Consider the following 16,744-nt stretch of genomic DNA (forward strand, 5'->3'; position numbering starts at 1 on the left):
CGCGCTGTATCTCATTATCTGTCATCTGTCTCACCAGCTCCGTTCCCCATCTATGTGCTCCCCTTCTGTACCCACACACTTCTATATTCTTATTTCCCTTTGGTCAGAGCCTGTATCTCATTATCTGTCATCTGTCTCACCAGCTCCGTTCCCCATCTATGTGCTCCCCTTCTGTCCCCACACACCTCTGTATTCTTATTTCCCATTGGTCAGAGCCTGTATCTCATTATCTGTCATCTGTCTCACCAGCTCCGTTCCCCATCTATGTGCTCCCCTTCTGTACCCACACACCTCTGTATTCTTATTTTCCATTGGTCAGAGCCTGTATCTCATTATCTGTCATCTGTCTCACCAGCCCCGTTCCCCATCTATGTGCTCCCCTTCTGTACCCACACAGCTCTGTATTCTTATTTCCCATTGGTCAGAGCCTGTATCTCATTATATGTCATCTGTCTCACCAGCTCCGTTCCCCATCTATGTGCTCCCCTTCTGTACCCACACACCTCTGTATTCTTATTTCCCATTGGTCAGAGCCTGTATCTCATTATCTGTCATTTGTCTCACCAGCTCCGTTCCCCATCTATGTGCTCCCCTTCTGTACCCACACTCCTCTGTATTCTTATTTCCCATTGGTCAGAGCCTGTATCTCATTATCTGTCATCTGTCTCACCAGCTCCGTTCCCCATCTATGTGCTCCCCTTCTGTACCCACACACCTCTGTATTCTTATTTCCCATTGGTCAGAGCCGCGCTGTATCTCATTATCTGTCATCTGTCTCACCAGCTCCGTTCCCCATCTATGTGCTCCCCTTCTGTACCCACACACCTCTGTATTCTTATTTCCCATTGGTCAGAGCCGTGCTGTATCTCATTATCTGTCATCTGTCTCACCAGCTCAGTTCCCCATCTATGTGCTCCCCTTCTGTACCCACACACCTCTGTATTCTTATTTCCCATTGGTCACAACCTGTATCTCATTATCTGTCATCTGTCTCACCAGCTCCGTTCCCCATCTATGTGCTCCCCTTCTGTACCCACACACCTCTGTATTCTTATTTCCCTTTGGACAGAGCCGCCCTGTATCTCATTATCTGTCATCTGTCTCACCAGCTTCGTTCCCCATCTGTGCTCCCCTTCTGTACCCACACACCTCTGTATTCTTATTTCCCATTGGTCAGAGCCTGTATCTCATTATCTGTCATCTGTCTCACCAGCTCCGTTCCCCATCTATGTGCTCCCCTTCTGTACCTACACACCTCTGTATTCTTATTTCCCATTGGTCAGAGCCGCGCTGTATCTCATTATCTGTCATCTGTCTCACAAGCTCCGTTCCCCATCTATGTGCTCCCCTTCTGTACCCACACACCTCTGTATTCTCATTTCCAATTGGTCAGAGCCGCGCTGTATCTCATTATCTGTCTTCTGTCTCACCAGCTCCGTTCCCCATCTATGTGCTCCCCTTCTGTACCCACACACCTCTGTATTCTTATTTCCCATTGGTCAGAGTCTGTATCTCATTATCTGTCATCTGTCTCACCAGCTCCGTTCCCCATCTATGTGCTCCCCTTCTGTACCCACACACAGCTGTATTCTTATTTCCCATTGGTCAGTGCCTGTATCTCATTATCTGTCATCTGTCTCACCAGCTCCGTTCCCCATCTATGTGCTCCCCTTCTGTACCCACACACCTCTGTATTCTTATTTCCCATTGGTCAGAGCCGCGCTGTATCTCATTATCTGTCATCTGTCTCACAAGCTCCGTTCCCCATCTATGTGCTCCCCTTCTGTACCCACACACCTCTGTATTCTCATTTCCAATTGGTCAGAGCCGCGCTGTATCTCATTATCTGTCATCTGTCTCACCAGCTCCGTTCCCCATCTATGTGCTCCCCTTCTGTACCCACACACCTCTGTATATTTATTTCCCATTGGTCAGAGTCTGTATCTCATTATCTGTCATCTGTCTCACCAGCTCCGTTCCCCATCTATGTGCTCCCCTTCTGTACCCACACACAGCTGTATTCTTATTTCCCATTGGTCAGTGCCTGTATCTCATTATCTGTCATCTGTCTCACCAGCTCCGTTCCCCATCTATGTGCTCCCCTTCTGTACCCACACACTTCTGTATTCTTATTTCCCATTGGTCAGAGCCGCGCTGTATCTCATTATCTGTCATCTGTCTCACCAGCTCCGTTCCCCATCTATGTGCTCCCCTTCTGTACCCACACACCTCTGTATTCTTATTTCCCATTGGTCAGAGCCGCGCTGTATCTCATTATCTATCATCTGTCTCACCAGCACCGTTCCCCATCTATGTGCTCCCCTTCTGTACCCACACACCTCTGTATTCTTATTTCCCATTGGTCAGTGCTGCTCTGTATCTCATTATCTGTCATCTGTCTCACCAGCTCCGTTCCCCATCTATGTGCTCCCCTTCTGTACCCACACACCTCTGTATTCTTATTTCCCATTGGTCAGAGCCTGTAACTCATTATCTGTCATCTGTCTCACCAGCTCCGTTCCCCATCTATGTGCTCCCCTTCTGTACCCACACACCTCTGTATTCTTATTTCCCATTGGTCAGAGCCTGTATCTCATTATCTGTCATCTGTCTCACCAGCTCCGTTCCCCATCTATGTGCTCCCCTTCTGTACCCACACACCTCTGTATTCTTATTTCCCATTGGTCAGAGCCTGTATCTCATTATCTGTCATCTGTCTCACCAGCTCCGATCCCCATCTATGTGCTCCCCTTCTGTACCCACACACCTCTGTATTCTTATTTCCCATTGGTCAGAGCCTGTTTCTCATTATCTGTCATCTGTCTCACCAGCTCCGTTCCCCATCTATGTGCTCCCCTTCTGTACCCACACACCTCTGTATTCTTATTTGCCATTGGTCAGAGCCGCGCTGTATCTCATTATCTGTCATCTGTCTCACCAGCTCCGCTCCCCATCTATGTGCTCCCCTTCTGTACCCACACACCTCTGTATTCTTATTTCCCATTGGTCAGAGCCTGTATCTCATTATCTGTCATCTGTCTCACCAGCTCCATTCCCCATCTATGTGCTCCCCTTCTGTACCCACACACCTCTGTATTCTTATTTCCCATTGGTCAGTGCTGCTCTGTATCTCATTATCTGTCCTCTGTCTCACCAGCTCCGTTCCCCATCTATGTGCTCCCCTTCTGTACCCACACACCTCTGTATTCTTATTTCCCATTGGTCAGAGCCGCGCTGTATCTCATTATCTGTCATCTGTCTCACCAGCTCTGATCCCCATCTATGTGCTCCCCTTCTGTACCCATACACCTCTGTTTTCTTATTTCCCATTGGTCAGAGCCTGTATCTCATTATTTGTCATCTGTCTCATCAGCTCTGTTCCCCATCTATGTGCTCCCCTTCTGTACCCACACACCTCTCTATTCTTATTTCCCATTGGTCAGAGCCTGTATCTCATTATCTGTCATCTGTCTCACCAGCTCCGTTCCACATCTATGTGCTCCCCTTCTGTACCCACACACCTCTGTATTCTTATTTCCCATTGGTCAGAGCCGCGCTGTATATCATTATCTGTCATCTGTCTCACCAGCTCCCTTCCCCATCTCTATGCTCCCCTTCTGTACCCACACACCCCTGTATTCTTATTTCCCATTGGTCAGAGCCGCTCTGTATCTCATTATCTGTCATCTGTCTCACCAGCTCCGTTCCCCATCTATGTGCTCCCCTTCTGTACCCACACACCTCTGTATTCTTATTTCCCATTGGTCAGAGCCTGTATCTCATTATCTGTCATCTGTCTCACCAGCTCCGTTCCCCATCTATGTGCTCCCCTTCTGTACCCACACACCTCTGTATTCTTATTTCCCATTGGTCAGAGCCTGTATCTCATTATCTGTCATCTGTCTCACCAGCTCCGTTCCCTATCTATGTGCTCCCCTTCTGTACCCACACATCTCTGTATTCTTATTTCCCATTGGTCAGAGCCTGTATCTCATTATCTGTCATCTGTCTCACCAGCTCCGTTCCCCATCTATGTGCTCCCCTTCTGTCCCCACACACCTCTGTATTCTTATTTCCCATTGGTCAGAGCCTGTATCTCATTATCTGTCATCTGTGTCACCCCCTCCGTTCCCCATCTATGTGCTCCCCTTCTGTACCCACACACCTCTGTATTCTTATTTCCTATTGGTCAGAGCCTGTATCTCATTATCTGTCATCTGTCTCACCAGCTCCGTTCCCCATCTATGTGCTCCCCTTCTGTCCCCACACACCTCTGTATTCTTATTTCCCATTGGTCAGAGCCGCGCTGTATCTCATTATCTGTCATCTGTCTCACCAGCTCTGTTCCCCATCTATGTGCTCCCCTTCTGTACACACACACCTCTGTATTCTTATTTCCCATTGGTCAGAGCCGCGCTGTATCTCATTATCTGTCATCTGTCTCACCAGCTCCGTTCCCCATCTATGTGCTCCTCTTCTGTACCCACACACCTCTGTATTCTTATTTCTCATTGGTCAGAGCCTGTATCTCATTATATGTCATCTGTCTCACCAGCTCCGTTCCCCATCTATGTGCTCCCCTTCTTTATCCACACACCTCTGTATTCTTATTTCCCATTGGTCAGAGCCTGTATCTCATTATATGTCATCTGTCTCACCAGCTCCGTTCCCCATCTATGTGCTCCCCTTCTGTACCCACACACCTCTGTATTCATATTTCCCATTGGGCAGAGCCTGTATCCCCTTATCTGTCATCTGTCTCACCAGCTCCGTTCCCTATCTATGTGCTCCCCTTCTGTACCCAGACACCTCTGTATTCTTATTTCCCTTTGGTCAGTGCCGCACTGTATCTCATTATCTGTCATCTGTCTCACCAGCTCCGTTCCCCATCTATGTGCTCCCCTTCTGTACCCACACACCTCTGTATTCTTATTTCCCATTGGTCAGAGCCGCTGTTTCTCATTATCTGTCATCTGTCTCACCAGCTCCGTTCCCCATCTATGTGCTCCCCTTCTGTACCCACACACCTCTGTATTCTTATTTCCCATTGGTCAGAGCCTGTATCTCATTATCTGTCATCTGTCTCACCAGCTCCGTTCCCCATCTATGTGCTCCCCTTCTGTACACGCACACCTCTGTATTCTTATTTCCCATTGGTCAGAGCCTGTATCTCTTTATCTGTCATCTGTCTCATCAGCTCCGTTCCCCATCTATGTGCTCCCCTTCTGTACCCACACACCTCTGTATTCTTATTTCCCATTGGTCAGAGCCTGTATCTCATTATCTGTCATCTGTCTCACCAGCTCCGTTCCCCATCTATGTGCTCCCCTTCTGTACCCACACACCTCTGTATTCTTATTTCCCATTGGTCAGAGCCTGTATCTCATTATATATCATCTGTCTCACGAGCTCCGTTCCCCATCTATGTGCTCCCCTTCTGTACCCACACACCTCTGTATTCTTATTTCCCATTGGTCAGAGCCTGTATCTCATTATCTGTCATCTGTCTCACCAGCTCCGTTCCCCATCTATGTGCTCCCCTTCAGTACCCACACACCTCTATATTCTTATTTCCCATTGATCAGAGCCTGTATCTCATTATCTGTCATCTGTCTCATCAGCTCCGTACCCCATCTATGTGCTCCCCTTCTGTACCCACACACCTCTGTATTCTTATTTCCCATTGGTCAGTGCCGCACTGTATCTCATTATCTGTCATCTGTCTCACCAGCTCCGTTCCCCATCTATGTGCTCCCCTTCTGTACCCGCACACCTCTGTATTCTTATTTCCCATTGGTAAGAGCGTGTATCTCATTATCTGTCATCTGTCTCACCAGCTCCGTTCCCCATCTATGTGCTCCCCTTTTGTACCCACACACCTCTGTATTCTTATTTCCCATTGGTCAGAGCCTGTATCTCATTATATGTCATCTGTCTCACCAGCTCCGTTCCCCATCTATGTGCTCCCCTTCTGTACCCACACACCTCTGTATTCTTATTTCCCATTGGTCAGAGCCTGTATCTCATTATATGTCATCTGTCTCACCAGCTCCGTTCCCCATCTATGTGCTCCCCTTCTGTACCCAGACACCTCTGTATTTTTATTTCCCATTGGTCAGTGCCGCACTGTATCTCATTATCTGTCATCTGTCTCTCCAGCTCCGTTCCCCATCTATGTGCTCCCCTTCTGTACCCACACACCTCTGTATTCTTATTTCCCATTGGTCAGAGCCGCTGTTTCTCTTTATCTGTCATCTGTCTCACCAGCTCCGTTCCCCATCTATGTGCTCCCCTTCTGTACCCACACACCTCTGTATTCTTATTTCCCATTGGTCAGAGCCTGTATCTCATTATCTGTCATCTGTCTCACCAGCTCCGTTCCCCATCTATGTGCTCCCCTTCTGTACCCACACACCTCTGTATTCTTATTTCCCATTGGTCAGAGCCTGTATCTCATTATCTGTCATCTGTCTCACCAGCTCCGTTCCCCATCTATGTGCTCCCCTTCTGTACCCACACACCTCTGTATTCTTATTTCCCATTGGTCAGAGCCTGTATCTCATTATCTGTCATCTGTCTCACCAGCTCCGTTCCCTATCTATGTGCTCCCCTTCTGTACCCACACATCTCTGTATTCTTATTTCCCATTGGTCAGAGCCTGTATCTCATTATCTGTCATCTGTCTCACCAGCTCCGTTCCCCATCTATGTGCTCCCCTTCTGTCCCCACACACCTCTGTATTCTTATTTCCCATTGGTCAGAGCCTGTATCTCATTATCTGTCATCTGTGTCACCACCTCCGTTCCCCATCTATGTGCTCCCCTTCTGTACCCACACACCTCTGTATTCTTATTTCCTATTGGTCAGAGCCTGTATCTCATTATCTGTCATCTGTCTCACCAGCTCCGTTCCCCATCTATGTGCTCCCCTTCTGTCCCCACACACCTCTGTATTCTTATTTCCCATTGGTCAGAGTCGCGCTGTATCTCATTATCTGTCATCTGTCTCACCAGCTCTGTTCCCCATCTATGTGCTCCCCTTCTGTACACACACACCTCTGTATTCTTATTTCCCATTGGTCAGAGCCGCGCTGTATCTCATTATCTGTCATCTGTCTCACCAGCTCCGTTCCCCATCTATGTGCTCCTCTTCTGTACCCACACACCGTTGTATTCTTATTTCCCATTGGTCAGAGCCTGTATCTCATTATATGTCATCTGTCTCACCAGCTCCGTTCCCCATCTATGTGCTCCCCTTCTTTACCCACACACCTCTGTATTCTTATTTCCCATTAGTCAGAGCCTGTATCTCATTATCTGTCATCTGTCTCACCAGCTCCGTTCCCCATCTATGTGCTCCCCTTCTGTACCCACACACCTCTGTATTCTTATTTCCCATTGGTCAGAGCCTGTATCTCATTATCTGTCATCTGTCTCACCAGCTCCGTTCCCTATCTATGTGCTCCCCTTCTGTACACGCACACCTCTGTATTCTTATTTCCCATTGGTCAGAGCCTGTATCTCATTATCTGTCATCTGTCTCATCAGCTCCGTTCCCCATCTATGTGCTCCCCTTCTGTACCCACACACCTCTGTATTCTTATTTCCCATTGGTCAGAGCCTGTATCTCATTATCTGTCATCTGTCTCACCAGCTCCGTTCCCCATCTATGTGCTCCCCTTCTGTACCCACACACCTCTGTATTCTTATTTCCCATTGGTCAGAGCCTGTATCTCATTATCTGTCATCTGTCTCACCAGCTCCGTTCCCCATCTATGTGCTCCCCTTCTGTACCCCACACACCTCTGTATTCTTATTTCCCATTGATCAGAGCCTGTATCTTATTATATATCATCTGTCTCACGAGCTCCGTTCCCCATCTATGTGCTCCCCTTCTGTACCCACACACCGCTGTATTCTTATTTCCCATTGGTCAGAGCTGCGCTGTATCTCATTATCTGTCATCTGTCTCACCAGCTCCGTTCCCCATCTATGTGCTCCCCTTCTGTACCCACACACCGCTGTATTCTTATTTCCCATTGGTCAGAGCCTGTATCTCATTATCTGTCATCTGTCTCATCAGCTCCGTACCCCATCTATGTGCTCCCCTTCTGTACCCGCACACCTCTGTATTCTTATTTCCCATTGGTCAGTGCCGCACTGTATCTCATTATCTGTCATCTGTCTCACCAGCTCCGTTCCCCATCTATGTGCTCCCCTTCTGTAACTGCACACCTCTGTATTCTTATTTCCCATTGGTAAGAGCGTGTATCTCATTATCTGTCATCTGTCTCACCATCTCCGTTCCCCATCTATGTGCTCCCCTTCTGTACCCACACACCTCTGTATTCTTATTTCCCATTGGTCAGAGCCTGTATCTCATTATCTGTCATCTGTCTCACCAGCTCCGTTCCCCATCTATGTGCTCCCCTTCTGTACCCACACACCTCTGTATTCTTATTTCCCATTGGTCAGAGCCTGTATCTCATTATCTGTCATCTGTCTCACCAGCTCCGTTCCCCATCTATGTGCTCCCCTTCTGTACCCACACACCTCTGTTTTCTTATTTCCCATTGGTCAGAGCCTGTATCCCATTATCTGTCATCTGTCTCACCAGCTCCGTTCCCCATCTATGTGCTCCCCTTCTGTACCCAGACACCTCTGTATTTTTATTTCCCATTGGTCAGTGCCGCACTGTATCTCATGATCTGTCATCTGTCTCTCCAGCTCCGTTCCCCATCTATGTGCTCCCCTTCTGTACCCACACACCTCTGTATTCTTATTTCCCATTGGTCAGAGCCGCTGTTTCTCTTTATCTGTCATCTGTCTCCAGCTCCGTTCCCCATCTATGTGCTCCCCTTCTGTACCCACACACCGCTGTATTCTTATTTCCCATTGGTCAGAGCTGCGCTGTATCTCATTATCTGTCATCTGTCTCACCAGCTCCGTTCCCCATCTATGTGCTCCCCTTCTGTACACACACACCTCTGTATTCTTATTTCCTATTGGTCAGAGCCTGTATCTCATTATCTGTCATCTGTCTCACCAGCTCCGTTCCCCATCTATGTGCTCCCCTTCTGTACCCACACACCGCTGTATTCTTATTTCCCATTGGTCAGAGCTGCGCTGTATCTCATTATCTGTCATCTGTCTCACCAGCTCCGTTCCCCATCTATGTGCTCCCCTTCTGTACCCACACACCTCTGTATTGTTATTCCCATTGGTCAGAGCCTGTATCTCATTATCTGTTATCTGTCTCATCAGCTCCGTTCCCCATCTATGTTCTCCCATTCTGTACCCACACACCTCTGTATTCTTATTTCTCATTGGTCAGAGCCTGTATCTCATTATCTGTCATCTGTCTCACCAGCTCCGTTCCCCATCTATGTGCTCCCCTTCTGTACCCACACACCTCTGTATTCTTATTTCCCATTTGTCAGAGCTGCGCTGTATCTCATTATCTGTCATCTGTCTCACCAGCTCCGTTCCCCATCTATGTGCTCCCCTTCTGTACCCACACACATCTGTATTCTTATTTCCCATTGGTCAGAGCCTGTATCTCATTATCTGTCATCTGTCTCACCAGCTCCTTTCCCCATCTACGTGCTCCCCTTCTGTACACACACACCTCTGTATTCTGATTTCCCATTGGTCAGAGCCTGTATCTCATTATCTGTCATCTGTCTCACCAGCTCTGTTCCCCATCTATGTGCTCCCCTTCTGTACCCACACACCTCTGTATTCTTATTTCCCATTGGTCAGAGCTGCTCTGTATCTCATTATCTGTCATCTGTCTCACCAGCTCCGTTCCCCATCTATGTGCTCCCCTTCTGTACCCACACACCTCTGTATTGTTATTTCCCATTGGTCAGAGCCTGTATCTCATTATCTGTCATCTGTCTCACCAGCTCCGTTCCCCATCTATGTGCTCCCCTTCTGTACCCACACACCCCTGTATTCTTATTTCCCATTGGTCAGAGCCTGTATCTCATTATGTGTCATCTGTCTCACCAGCTCCGTTCCCCATCTATGTGCTCCCCTTCTGTACCCACACACCTCTGTATTCTTATTTCCCATTGATCAGAGCCTGTATCTCATTATATATCATCTGTCTCACCAGCTCCGTTCCCCATCTATGTGCTCCCCTTCTGTACCCACACACCTCTGTATTCTTATTTCCCATTGGTCAGAGCCTGTATCTCATTATCTGTCATCTGTCTCACCAGCTCCGTTCCCCATCTATGTGCTCCCCTTCTGTACCCACACACCTCTGTATTCTTATTTCCCATTGGTCAGAGCCTGTATCTCATTATCTATCATCTGTCTCACCAGCTCCGTTCCCCATCTATGTGCTCCCCTTCTGTACCCACACACCTCTGTATTCTTATTTCCCATTGGTCAGATCCTGTATCTCATTATCTGTCATCTGTCTCACCAGCTCCGTTCCCCTGAAGTTGTTTAATGTTAGAAATGTACTGATACTGTCATTTACAGTGAATGAGCTGATATTGTAATTTACCAATAAATGTACTGATACTGTAATTTACAATGAATGAGCTTTAAATGGTTGATATGTAAATATATAATGTAATTGTTGCAATACTTTGAAATTCTACTGCATTAAGTATCAGTGAGCCATTATTGCGGGACACCAAGGGTCAGTGGGCCATTATTGCATTGCACCAAGGGTCAGGGGGCCATTATTAAAGGACACAACACACCAAGGGTCAGGGGGTGGGGGCATCAGGGGGCCATTATTGTGGGATACCAAGGGTCAGGGGGCCATTATTGCTGGACACCAAGGGTCAGGGGGCCATTATTGCGGGACACCAAGGGTCAGGGGACCATTATTGCGGGGCACCAAGGGTCAGGGGGCCATTATTGTGGGGCACCAAGGGTCAGGGGGCCTTTATTGCGGGACACCAAGGGTCAGGGGGCCATTATTGTGGGACACCAAGGGTCAGGGGGCCATTATTGTGGGACACCAAGGGTCAGGGAGGCATTATTGAGGGACAACAAGGGTCAGGGAGGCATTATTGAGGGACACCATGGGTCAGGGAGACATTATTGAGGGACACCAAGGGTCAGGGAGACATTATTGAAGGACACACCAAGGGTCAGGGGGCCATTATTGCGGGACACCAAGGGTCAGGGGGTCATTATTGAGGGACACACCAAACCAAGAGGCCATTATTGAGGGGCACCAAGGGTATGGGGTAATTATTGAGGGACACCAAGGGACAGGCGGTCATCATTGAGGCACCCTAGGGTCAGAGGGGCCATTATTGAGGTACACAAAAGATTAGGAGATGACTTAAAGAACTCGAAGGGTCAAGGGGCCATTATTGAAGAACCCAAAGGGTCAGTGGTTTATTATTGAGGGACACCAAGGGCCAGGAGGCCATTATTGATGGTATGTCAAGTGTCAGGGGGCCATTATTGACACTACCTCAAGGGTCAGAGGGCCATTAATGAGGGTACTTTAAGGGCAGGGGGACTAATATAGATGTTAGCCAAGTGTCAGGGGCCATTATTAACACTACCCCAAGGGTCAGAGGGTCATTATTGATGGCACGCCAATTTTCGGAGGTCATTATCGAGGGTATGCCAAGTGTCAGGGGCCATTATTGAGGGGATTTCAAAAGTCAGAATTTAATTTCCAAAATAGGTATTTCCCTATATATGGTATGGCATATCTAAAGAAAGGAATAAGGTGCGCCTTTCAGCCAATCAATACAATGCTTCCAAACTGGCAGCTCCTAACAAGCAGGATCTACTACCTGCTAGGAAAGAATATGGAACAAAGAGTAGGACGGGGCGCTTGTTTGTGAAGAAAAACAATGTGTATTAAAACAAACAATATTTAACGTCAATTAATACAAATTGCACTAAAATAGATAAAATGAGCTAATGGCTCTATGCATTAATGACCTTTTCTGTATACTAGAAAGTCCAGTATATTGATGAATTAAATGTCCATTTCATATAGAAATGATGATCCAAATGGATAAGACTAATCCTGCTACTTACAAGAGAAATGAAACAATGTGTCCTCTTAATGTTGAAGTGGTTATTGAAATTGAAACAAAAGCAGCAGTGATGTAGTAGGTGCTGCAGGGAGCCGCTGGATGTAAAGAGAAACAAAAGTATCTGACCAGGAAACGCTGACCCCAATTATTAACTAGGGAGTGAAAACCTCTATCGCTCAATAGCGGGAGTGTGAGACCTGTGAGTATAGGTATAATAATTACCGTCTCGATCTCTGGTGGCTGGTAACCCGCACTTGAAGAATGATATGATGAAAGAACAATAGCGCTCCACCGCTTGTCAGTGGGTGCTGGGTGGATTAGCGCCAGGTGCTCTGTTCTCTGCCTGGTTGTAGTGGTTACTGCGGTTGGCCAGATGACAGTGTCACACAGGCTCCCTGCCCGAAGGGATGTAGCGGTCAGAACTCCAGTGCACAAGCGGTCTGGTATAATGAATGCAGGATGTTCCTTGACGCGTTTCTCCGGGCAAAAGAAATCCCGGTTTCCTCAGAAGGTAAGCGTAGTGTCTTACATGGAGGGCCAGGGACATACTGTCATTCATTCATCAACAGCAAAGAAAGTAAAACCTGCAGATATGTCCTCATACTTCTCGCTTCAATAGGTCATACAGTGCGACATGCCTGGCATGAGTGACCCCCTGGTCCCATGCTACTCTGCTTGTGCCAAAATTGTGTCTGATTCAGAAACAGGCGAAAAAGATGCAAAAGAGTAACTCGCCGCACAGGACATGGAGCACTAAGAGGGGCTGTCTGGTAGCAATAGTGTATGAGGACTTATTTGTAGTGGGTCAGATTCAATTTGACTGGTTGTGCCGCTTGGCGCGATGCCCGGCAGTGCACATATCTGCCATTACCGTAGTGCCGACATTTATAGAGGGAACACCTGCGATGCTGGCAGAGGCGATGTTCTGTTCCAGGACAGCACATGGCGTCTTTGGCTCAGGATTGAATTCCCCCCAATGTGTTGTCAGTCTGAATACGGAGCTCTCTGCCATTTCCTGTACATGCCATACAGCACCATGCCATTTCCTGTACATGCCATACAGCACCATGCCATTTCCTGTACATGCCATACAGCACCATGCCATTTCCTGTACATGCCATACAGCACCATGCCATTTCCTGTACATGCCATACAGCACCATGCCATACAGCACCATGCCATTTCCTGTACATGCCATACAGCACCGTGCCATACAGCACCATGCCACACAGCACCGTGCCTACGGGACCATGCCATACAGCACCATGCCATTTCCTGTACATGCCATACAGCACCATGCCATTTCCTGTACATGCCATACAGCACCATGCCATTTCCTGTACATGCCATACAGCACCATGCCATTCCTGTACATGCCATACAGCACCATACCATACAACACCATGCCATACAGCACCATGCCATTCCCTGTACATGCCATACAGCACCATGCCATACAGCACCATGCCATTTCCTGTACATGCCATACAACACCATGCCATACAGTACCATGCCATACAGCACCATGCCATTCCCTGTACATGCCATACAACACCATGCCATACAGCACCATGCCATACAGCACCATGCTTACGGGACACAGGCATAGGAAGGGTATGCAACTGCAAGGTTTATTTTAGGAAGGTCATATTTAAGCATCGGTTTCCAGCCGACATTTGTATATTTGCCAACTTTCTGTCATGTCGGCTTATTTTAGCTTTTTTCCCCTTTGTCTGCTGATGAATATGACCAGGACAAGGATATCCTCCGTGCAATATATCATTGTGTAAGAAGTAGCAGATTGTGGAGATCAATTGGGTATATAATAATTATTTGCATTACATACACGACCAGTACCAGTGGCGCCCAGTTTGCGGTCTGCTGCAGAAACCATAATGTCTGTTTTCGTTTTTTAAAGACTTTTTTTTGAAAAGTAACCTGCGGCGCGGCAGCTGTGCGCACTGGGATGGGGGCAGCCTGGTAATGGCACGTTTCCATCTTTGTATCGGCTCATACTGATGATGGAATATATCCCTGTGTAAATCTGGGCACACTATACAATATCTGTGTGATTGGCCTGATGATTGTATATATTGTGTATGAGCGCCTTTTATCTAGTAGGATCTGATGGTTGGATCTTCCATCCTGTGTAGAAAATGCGATAAACGTTGCGCTGACCTTGTGCGCATTTTGTAGTGTGTACACTTTGGGGAGCGACTGGCCGTCAAGTGGATCATCTGCGCCGTGTGTACACAATATTTCCATCTGATCATTAGGACAGATCATTTGGGGGATCGGAAGGAACGATTGTATGGTTTGTACGCACGATATCGGATGTTCCCTGGTGGCTTAAGGTGCCCACACACATACCAACTTGCTCCCAATCAGCCGATGTACACGATTTCCCCTGAACTCTCCCCAGGCGGTCGTGGTCACGATTTGAAGTTAAAAATGTCCAATCTGACTTAAGATCTATCGTGCAGCCAATGCATTGTATCCCAGATTGGCTAATCTGCCCTACAGCACGGCAGATCTGAAGATGCGATGTACGACGAGCGGGGACGCACATCGGCATCGTGATCAAGAGTAGAATCTCACGATTTGGCCATTGTTTTACATGATCTGTCGTCACGATTCGTCGAAATCGGCCAAATTGGATGAAAAGTCGGTGTGTGTTTGGGCACCATTAGATTGCATTGTGAGTGCGATGTGAGAGGTGCGTGCCCAGCGTAAGACCTCCCGCCAGATGATGAGGTGCTGCTGACTGCTGCAGTGACAGTCACTCCTCCTCAGCGCAGATAGGAGGCGAGCGTCAGGCTGGTGCAGTTACAGCTGCACAGGTGTCAGCAGGATGGCGGCTCTGTCTTCCAGGGCAGGGATGGAGGGGACCCTGGAAGAGCGGCAATGACAGGGGAGAAGCAGGCTTGTGTTGTGTGCAGCCCGGCATACACAGAGCAGCTGTGAGTCAGGGAGGAGGGCTGGTCCACCCTCCCATCGCTCAGACTCAGCTGCAGGAGGGTGAGAGAGAAACAGCTGAGAATAGGCTGCCTTCTCCGAGCATCCCCATAACACCGCCATCCCACTCACACACACACGATCATGTGAGGGGGGCCCTGAGATGGATTTGGAGGTGAGTAGCCCTCCTGCCTGCTGGCTGCCTTCCCTGCCCCCTGCTGCCTTTTCTGCATGAATGAATGGATCAAGCGATGATGCTGGCTCATCCTCTCATGGCTGCCAGGTTAGTGCTGAGGCTTCTGTGTGTTTTACGTGTGTCTGTGACCTTGCAGAGACGAGTACACATGTGCCCTGGTATAGGCCTGGTGATGGGGCACTGCTCGGTGCATGCTGTGGGACGCGCTGGGTATTGTGACACATTATGCTGCAGACTTCTCTCTGTGCTGTGCTAGGAATGATGCTCCGACATACGGCTGCTGAGAGATGCTTATATTACAGTGCGTCATCCCGGGTGTCACCTCCTTGTGTGGTGCCTGTAGGTGTGCGGGTGATGAATTGTGGGCACATTCGGCTGCTTTGCTGCATACGGCCCTGGGCTGTGCAGCTCTAGGGTGTGTCTTCTCCTTTTTTGTGTGTCTAGTTTGAATTGTGTTCCTGGCAGTGCCACTGTGAAGTTGTGCAGTGACCGGTGTCTGCCCGCAGTGTTAGCTGCCCTGCTCCCTGGGGTATGAGCAGGTGGATGCAGCAGCCGGGGGCGTATGTTCCTCCCAGACTATTACACTGTCTCTGGAGGATTGGGCTTTTACTTACCCCAGAAGGTAGGTTACCATAAAGCAAACAGCTTTAATTACAGGCTACATGACCTGTGTACAGAATAGGTTCTCGGCCTGTGTACCCCCGAGGGGCATCTCGTATTTATTCAGTCCCTTTTCCAGGCAGGTAAATGTAACTCAGGAGTAACGCGCATACAGATTAGGCAGAAGGTATTTCTAAGCCCCCTAAATGCATAGAGAATGGCTTAGTGTACGTTTACTGACGGTACGTATTAGGGGACACCTGGTATAAATGCATCACACATTGGTATATGCTGGAATGATGCAGGACCGCGCTCCATGCAACGTGTGTACATACATAGGAAAGACAGTAGCCTCTAGTATCATGCAGGGACAAATGAGATGGTTATTATAATTATTATTATTATTATTATGCTGTAAGGAAACGCCACCAATGTGCACAGCTGTACTTTATCTGACGGCAGGGTACCTACTGGTAAATAAGGACAGGCAGGTTTGGGGCCGAGGTTGGTGGGCAGCGCTAGGGGTTGTTTACCTTCTGCAGGGCTGGAATACGAGGCTCTGCCATGATCAGCACTTTGCAGGCAGGGAATGGGTCAGGGAGACTTGTCTGGGATGAATATTGCCAAAAATAAAAGCCAACAAAAACATCATCATTCATTACTCAGCGCTGCTAATTCTTTGCTCTTTGTTAATGCCGATCAAACTGTACTGCGGGGCCAAGCAGACGCCCCCAGCATGTCGTGCCTCTTACATAGAACTTCATAGCATCCAGTCACTGGGCAGTTATACTCTGTGGTCCTGGTGCAGGAGGGATGTGGCTGCTGCCTGTAGGGGATCAGATCATGCCTGGATGCGTGTGAGCTACCACGTCTACATGACTAAGTTTCACATGTACTCTGGACAGACGTGTTCATGTCCCATTCCCGGTCTCCTCTTCTCTTCCCCGTCGGCCCATAATGCAGAC

General features: G+C 48.2%; 1 protein-coding gene across 5 annotated transcripts in view; it reads left to right on the forward strand.

Annotated features, from left to right (window-relative positions):
• The window catches only part of GRAMD1B (GRAM domain containing 1B), a 690,584-nt gene that overhangs the window by 416,776 nt on the left and 257,064 nt on the right, over window positions 1–16,744 (forward strand). Inside the window, exon 1 of one of the 5 annotated variants that reach the window (XM_088457147.1) lies at window positions 14,839–15,158. The exons of 3 other annotated variants lie outside the window; for them this stretch is intronic. Coding sequence is in view for 1 of the 2 variants with exons in the window: in XM_088457144.1 (XP_088313270.1) it covers window positions 15,223–15,266 (44 nt within the window). In the remaining variant the exon portion in view is untranslated. Of the gene's footprint in view, window positions 1–14,838; window positions 15,267–16,744 lie in introns of those variants that run through there. One more of the 5 variants, XM_088457144.1, reaches the window with a different exon arrangement.

This window comes from Taudactylus pleione, unplaced genomic scaffold (assembly GCF_031769625.1).
Source record: "Taudactylus pleione unplaced genomic scaffold, aTauple2 ptg000740l, whole genome shotgun sequence".
Classification (NCBI taxonomy): domain Eukaryota; kingdom Metazoa; phylum Chordata; class Amphibia; order Anura; family Myobatrachidae; genus Taudactylus; species Taudactylus pleione.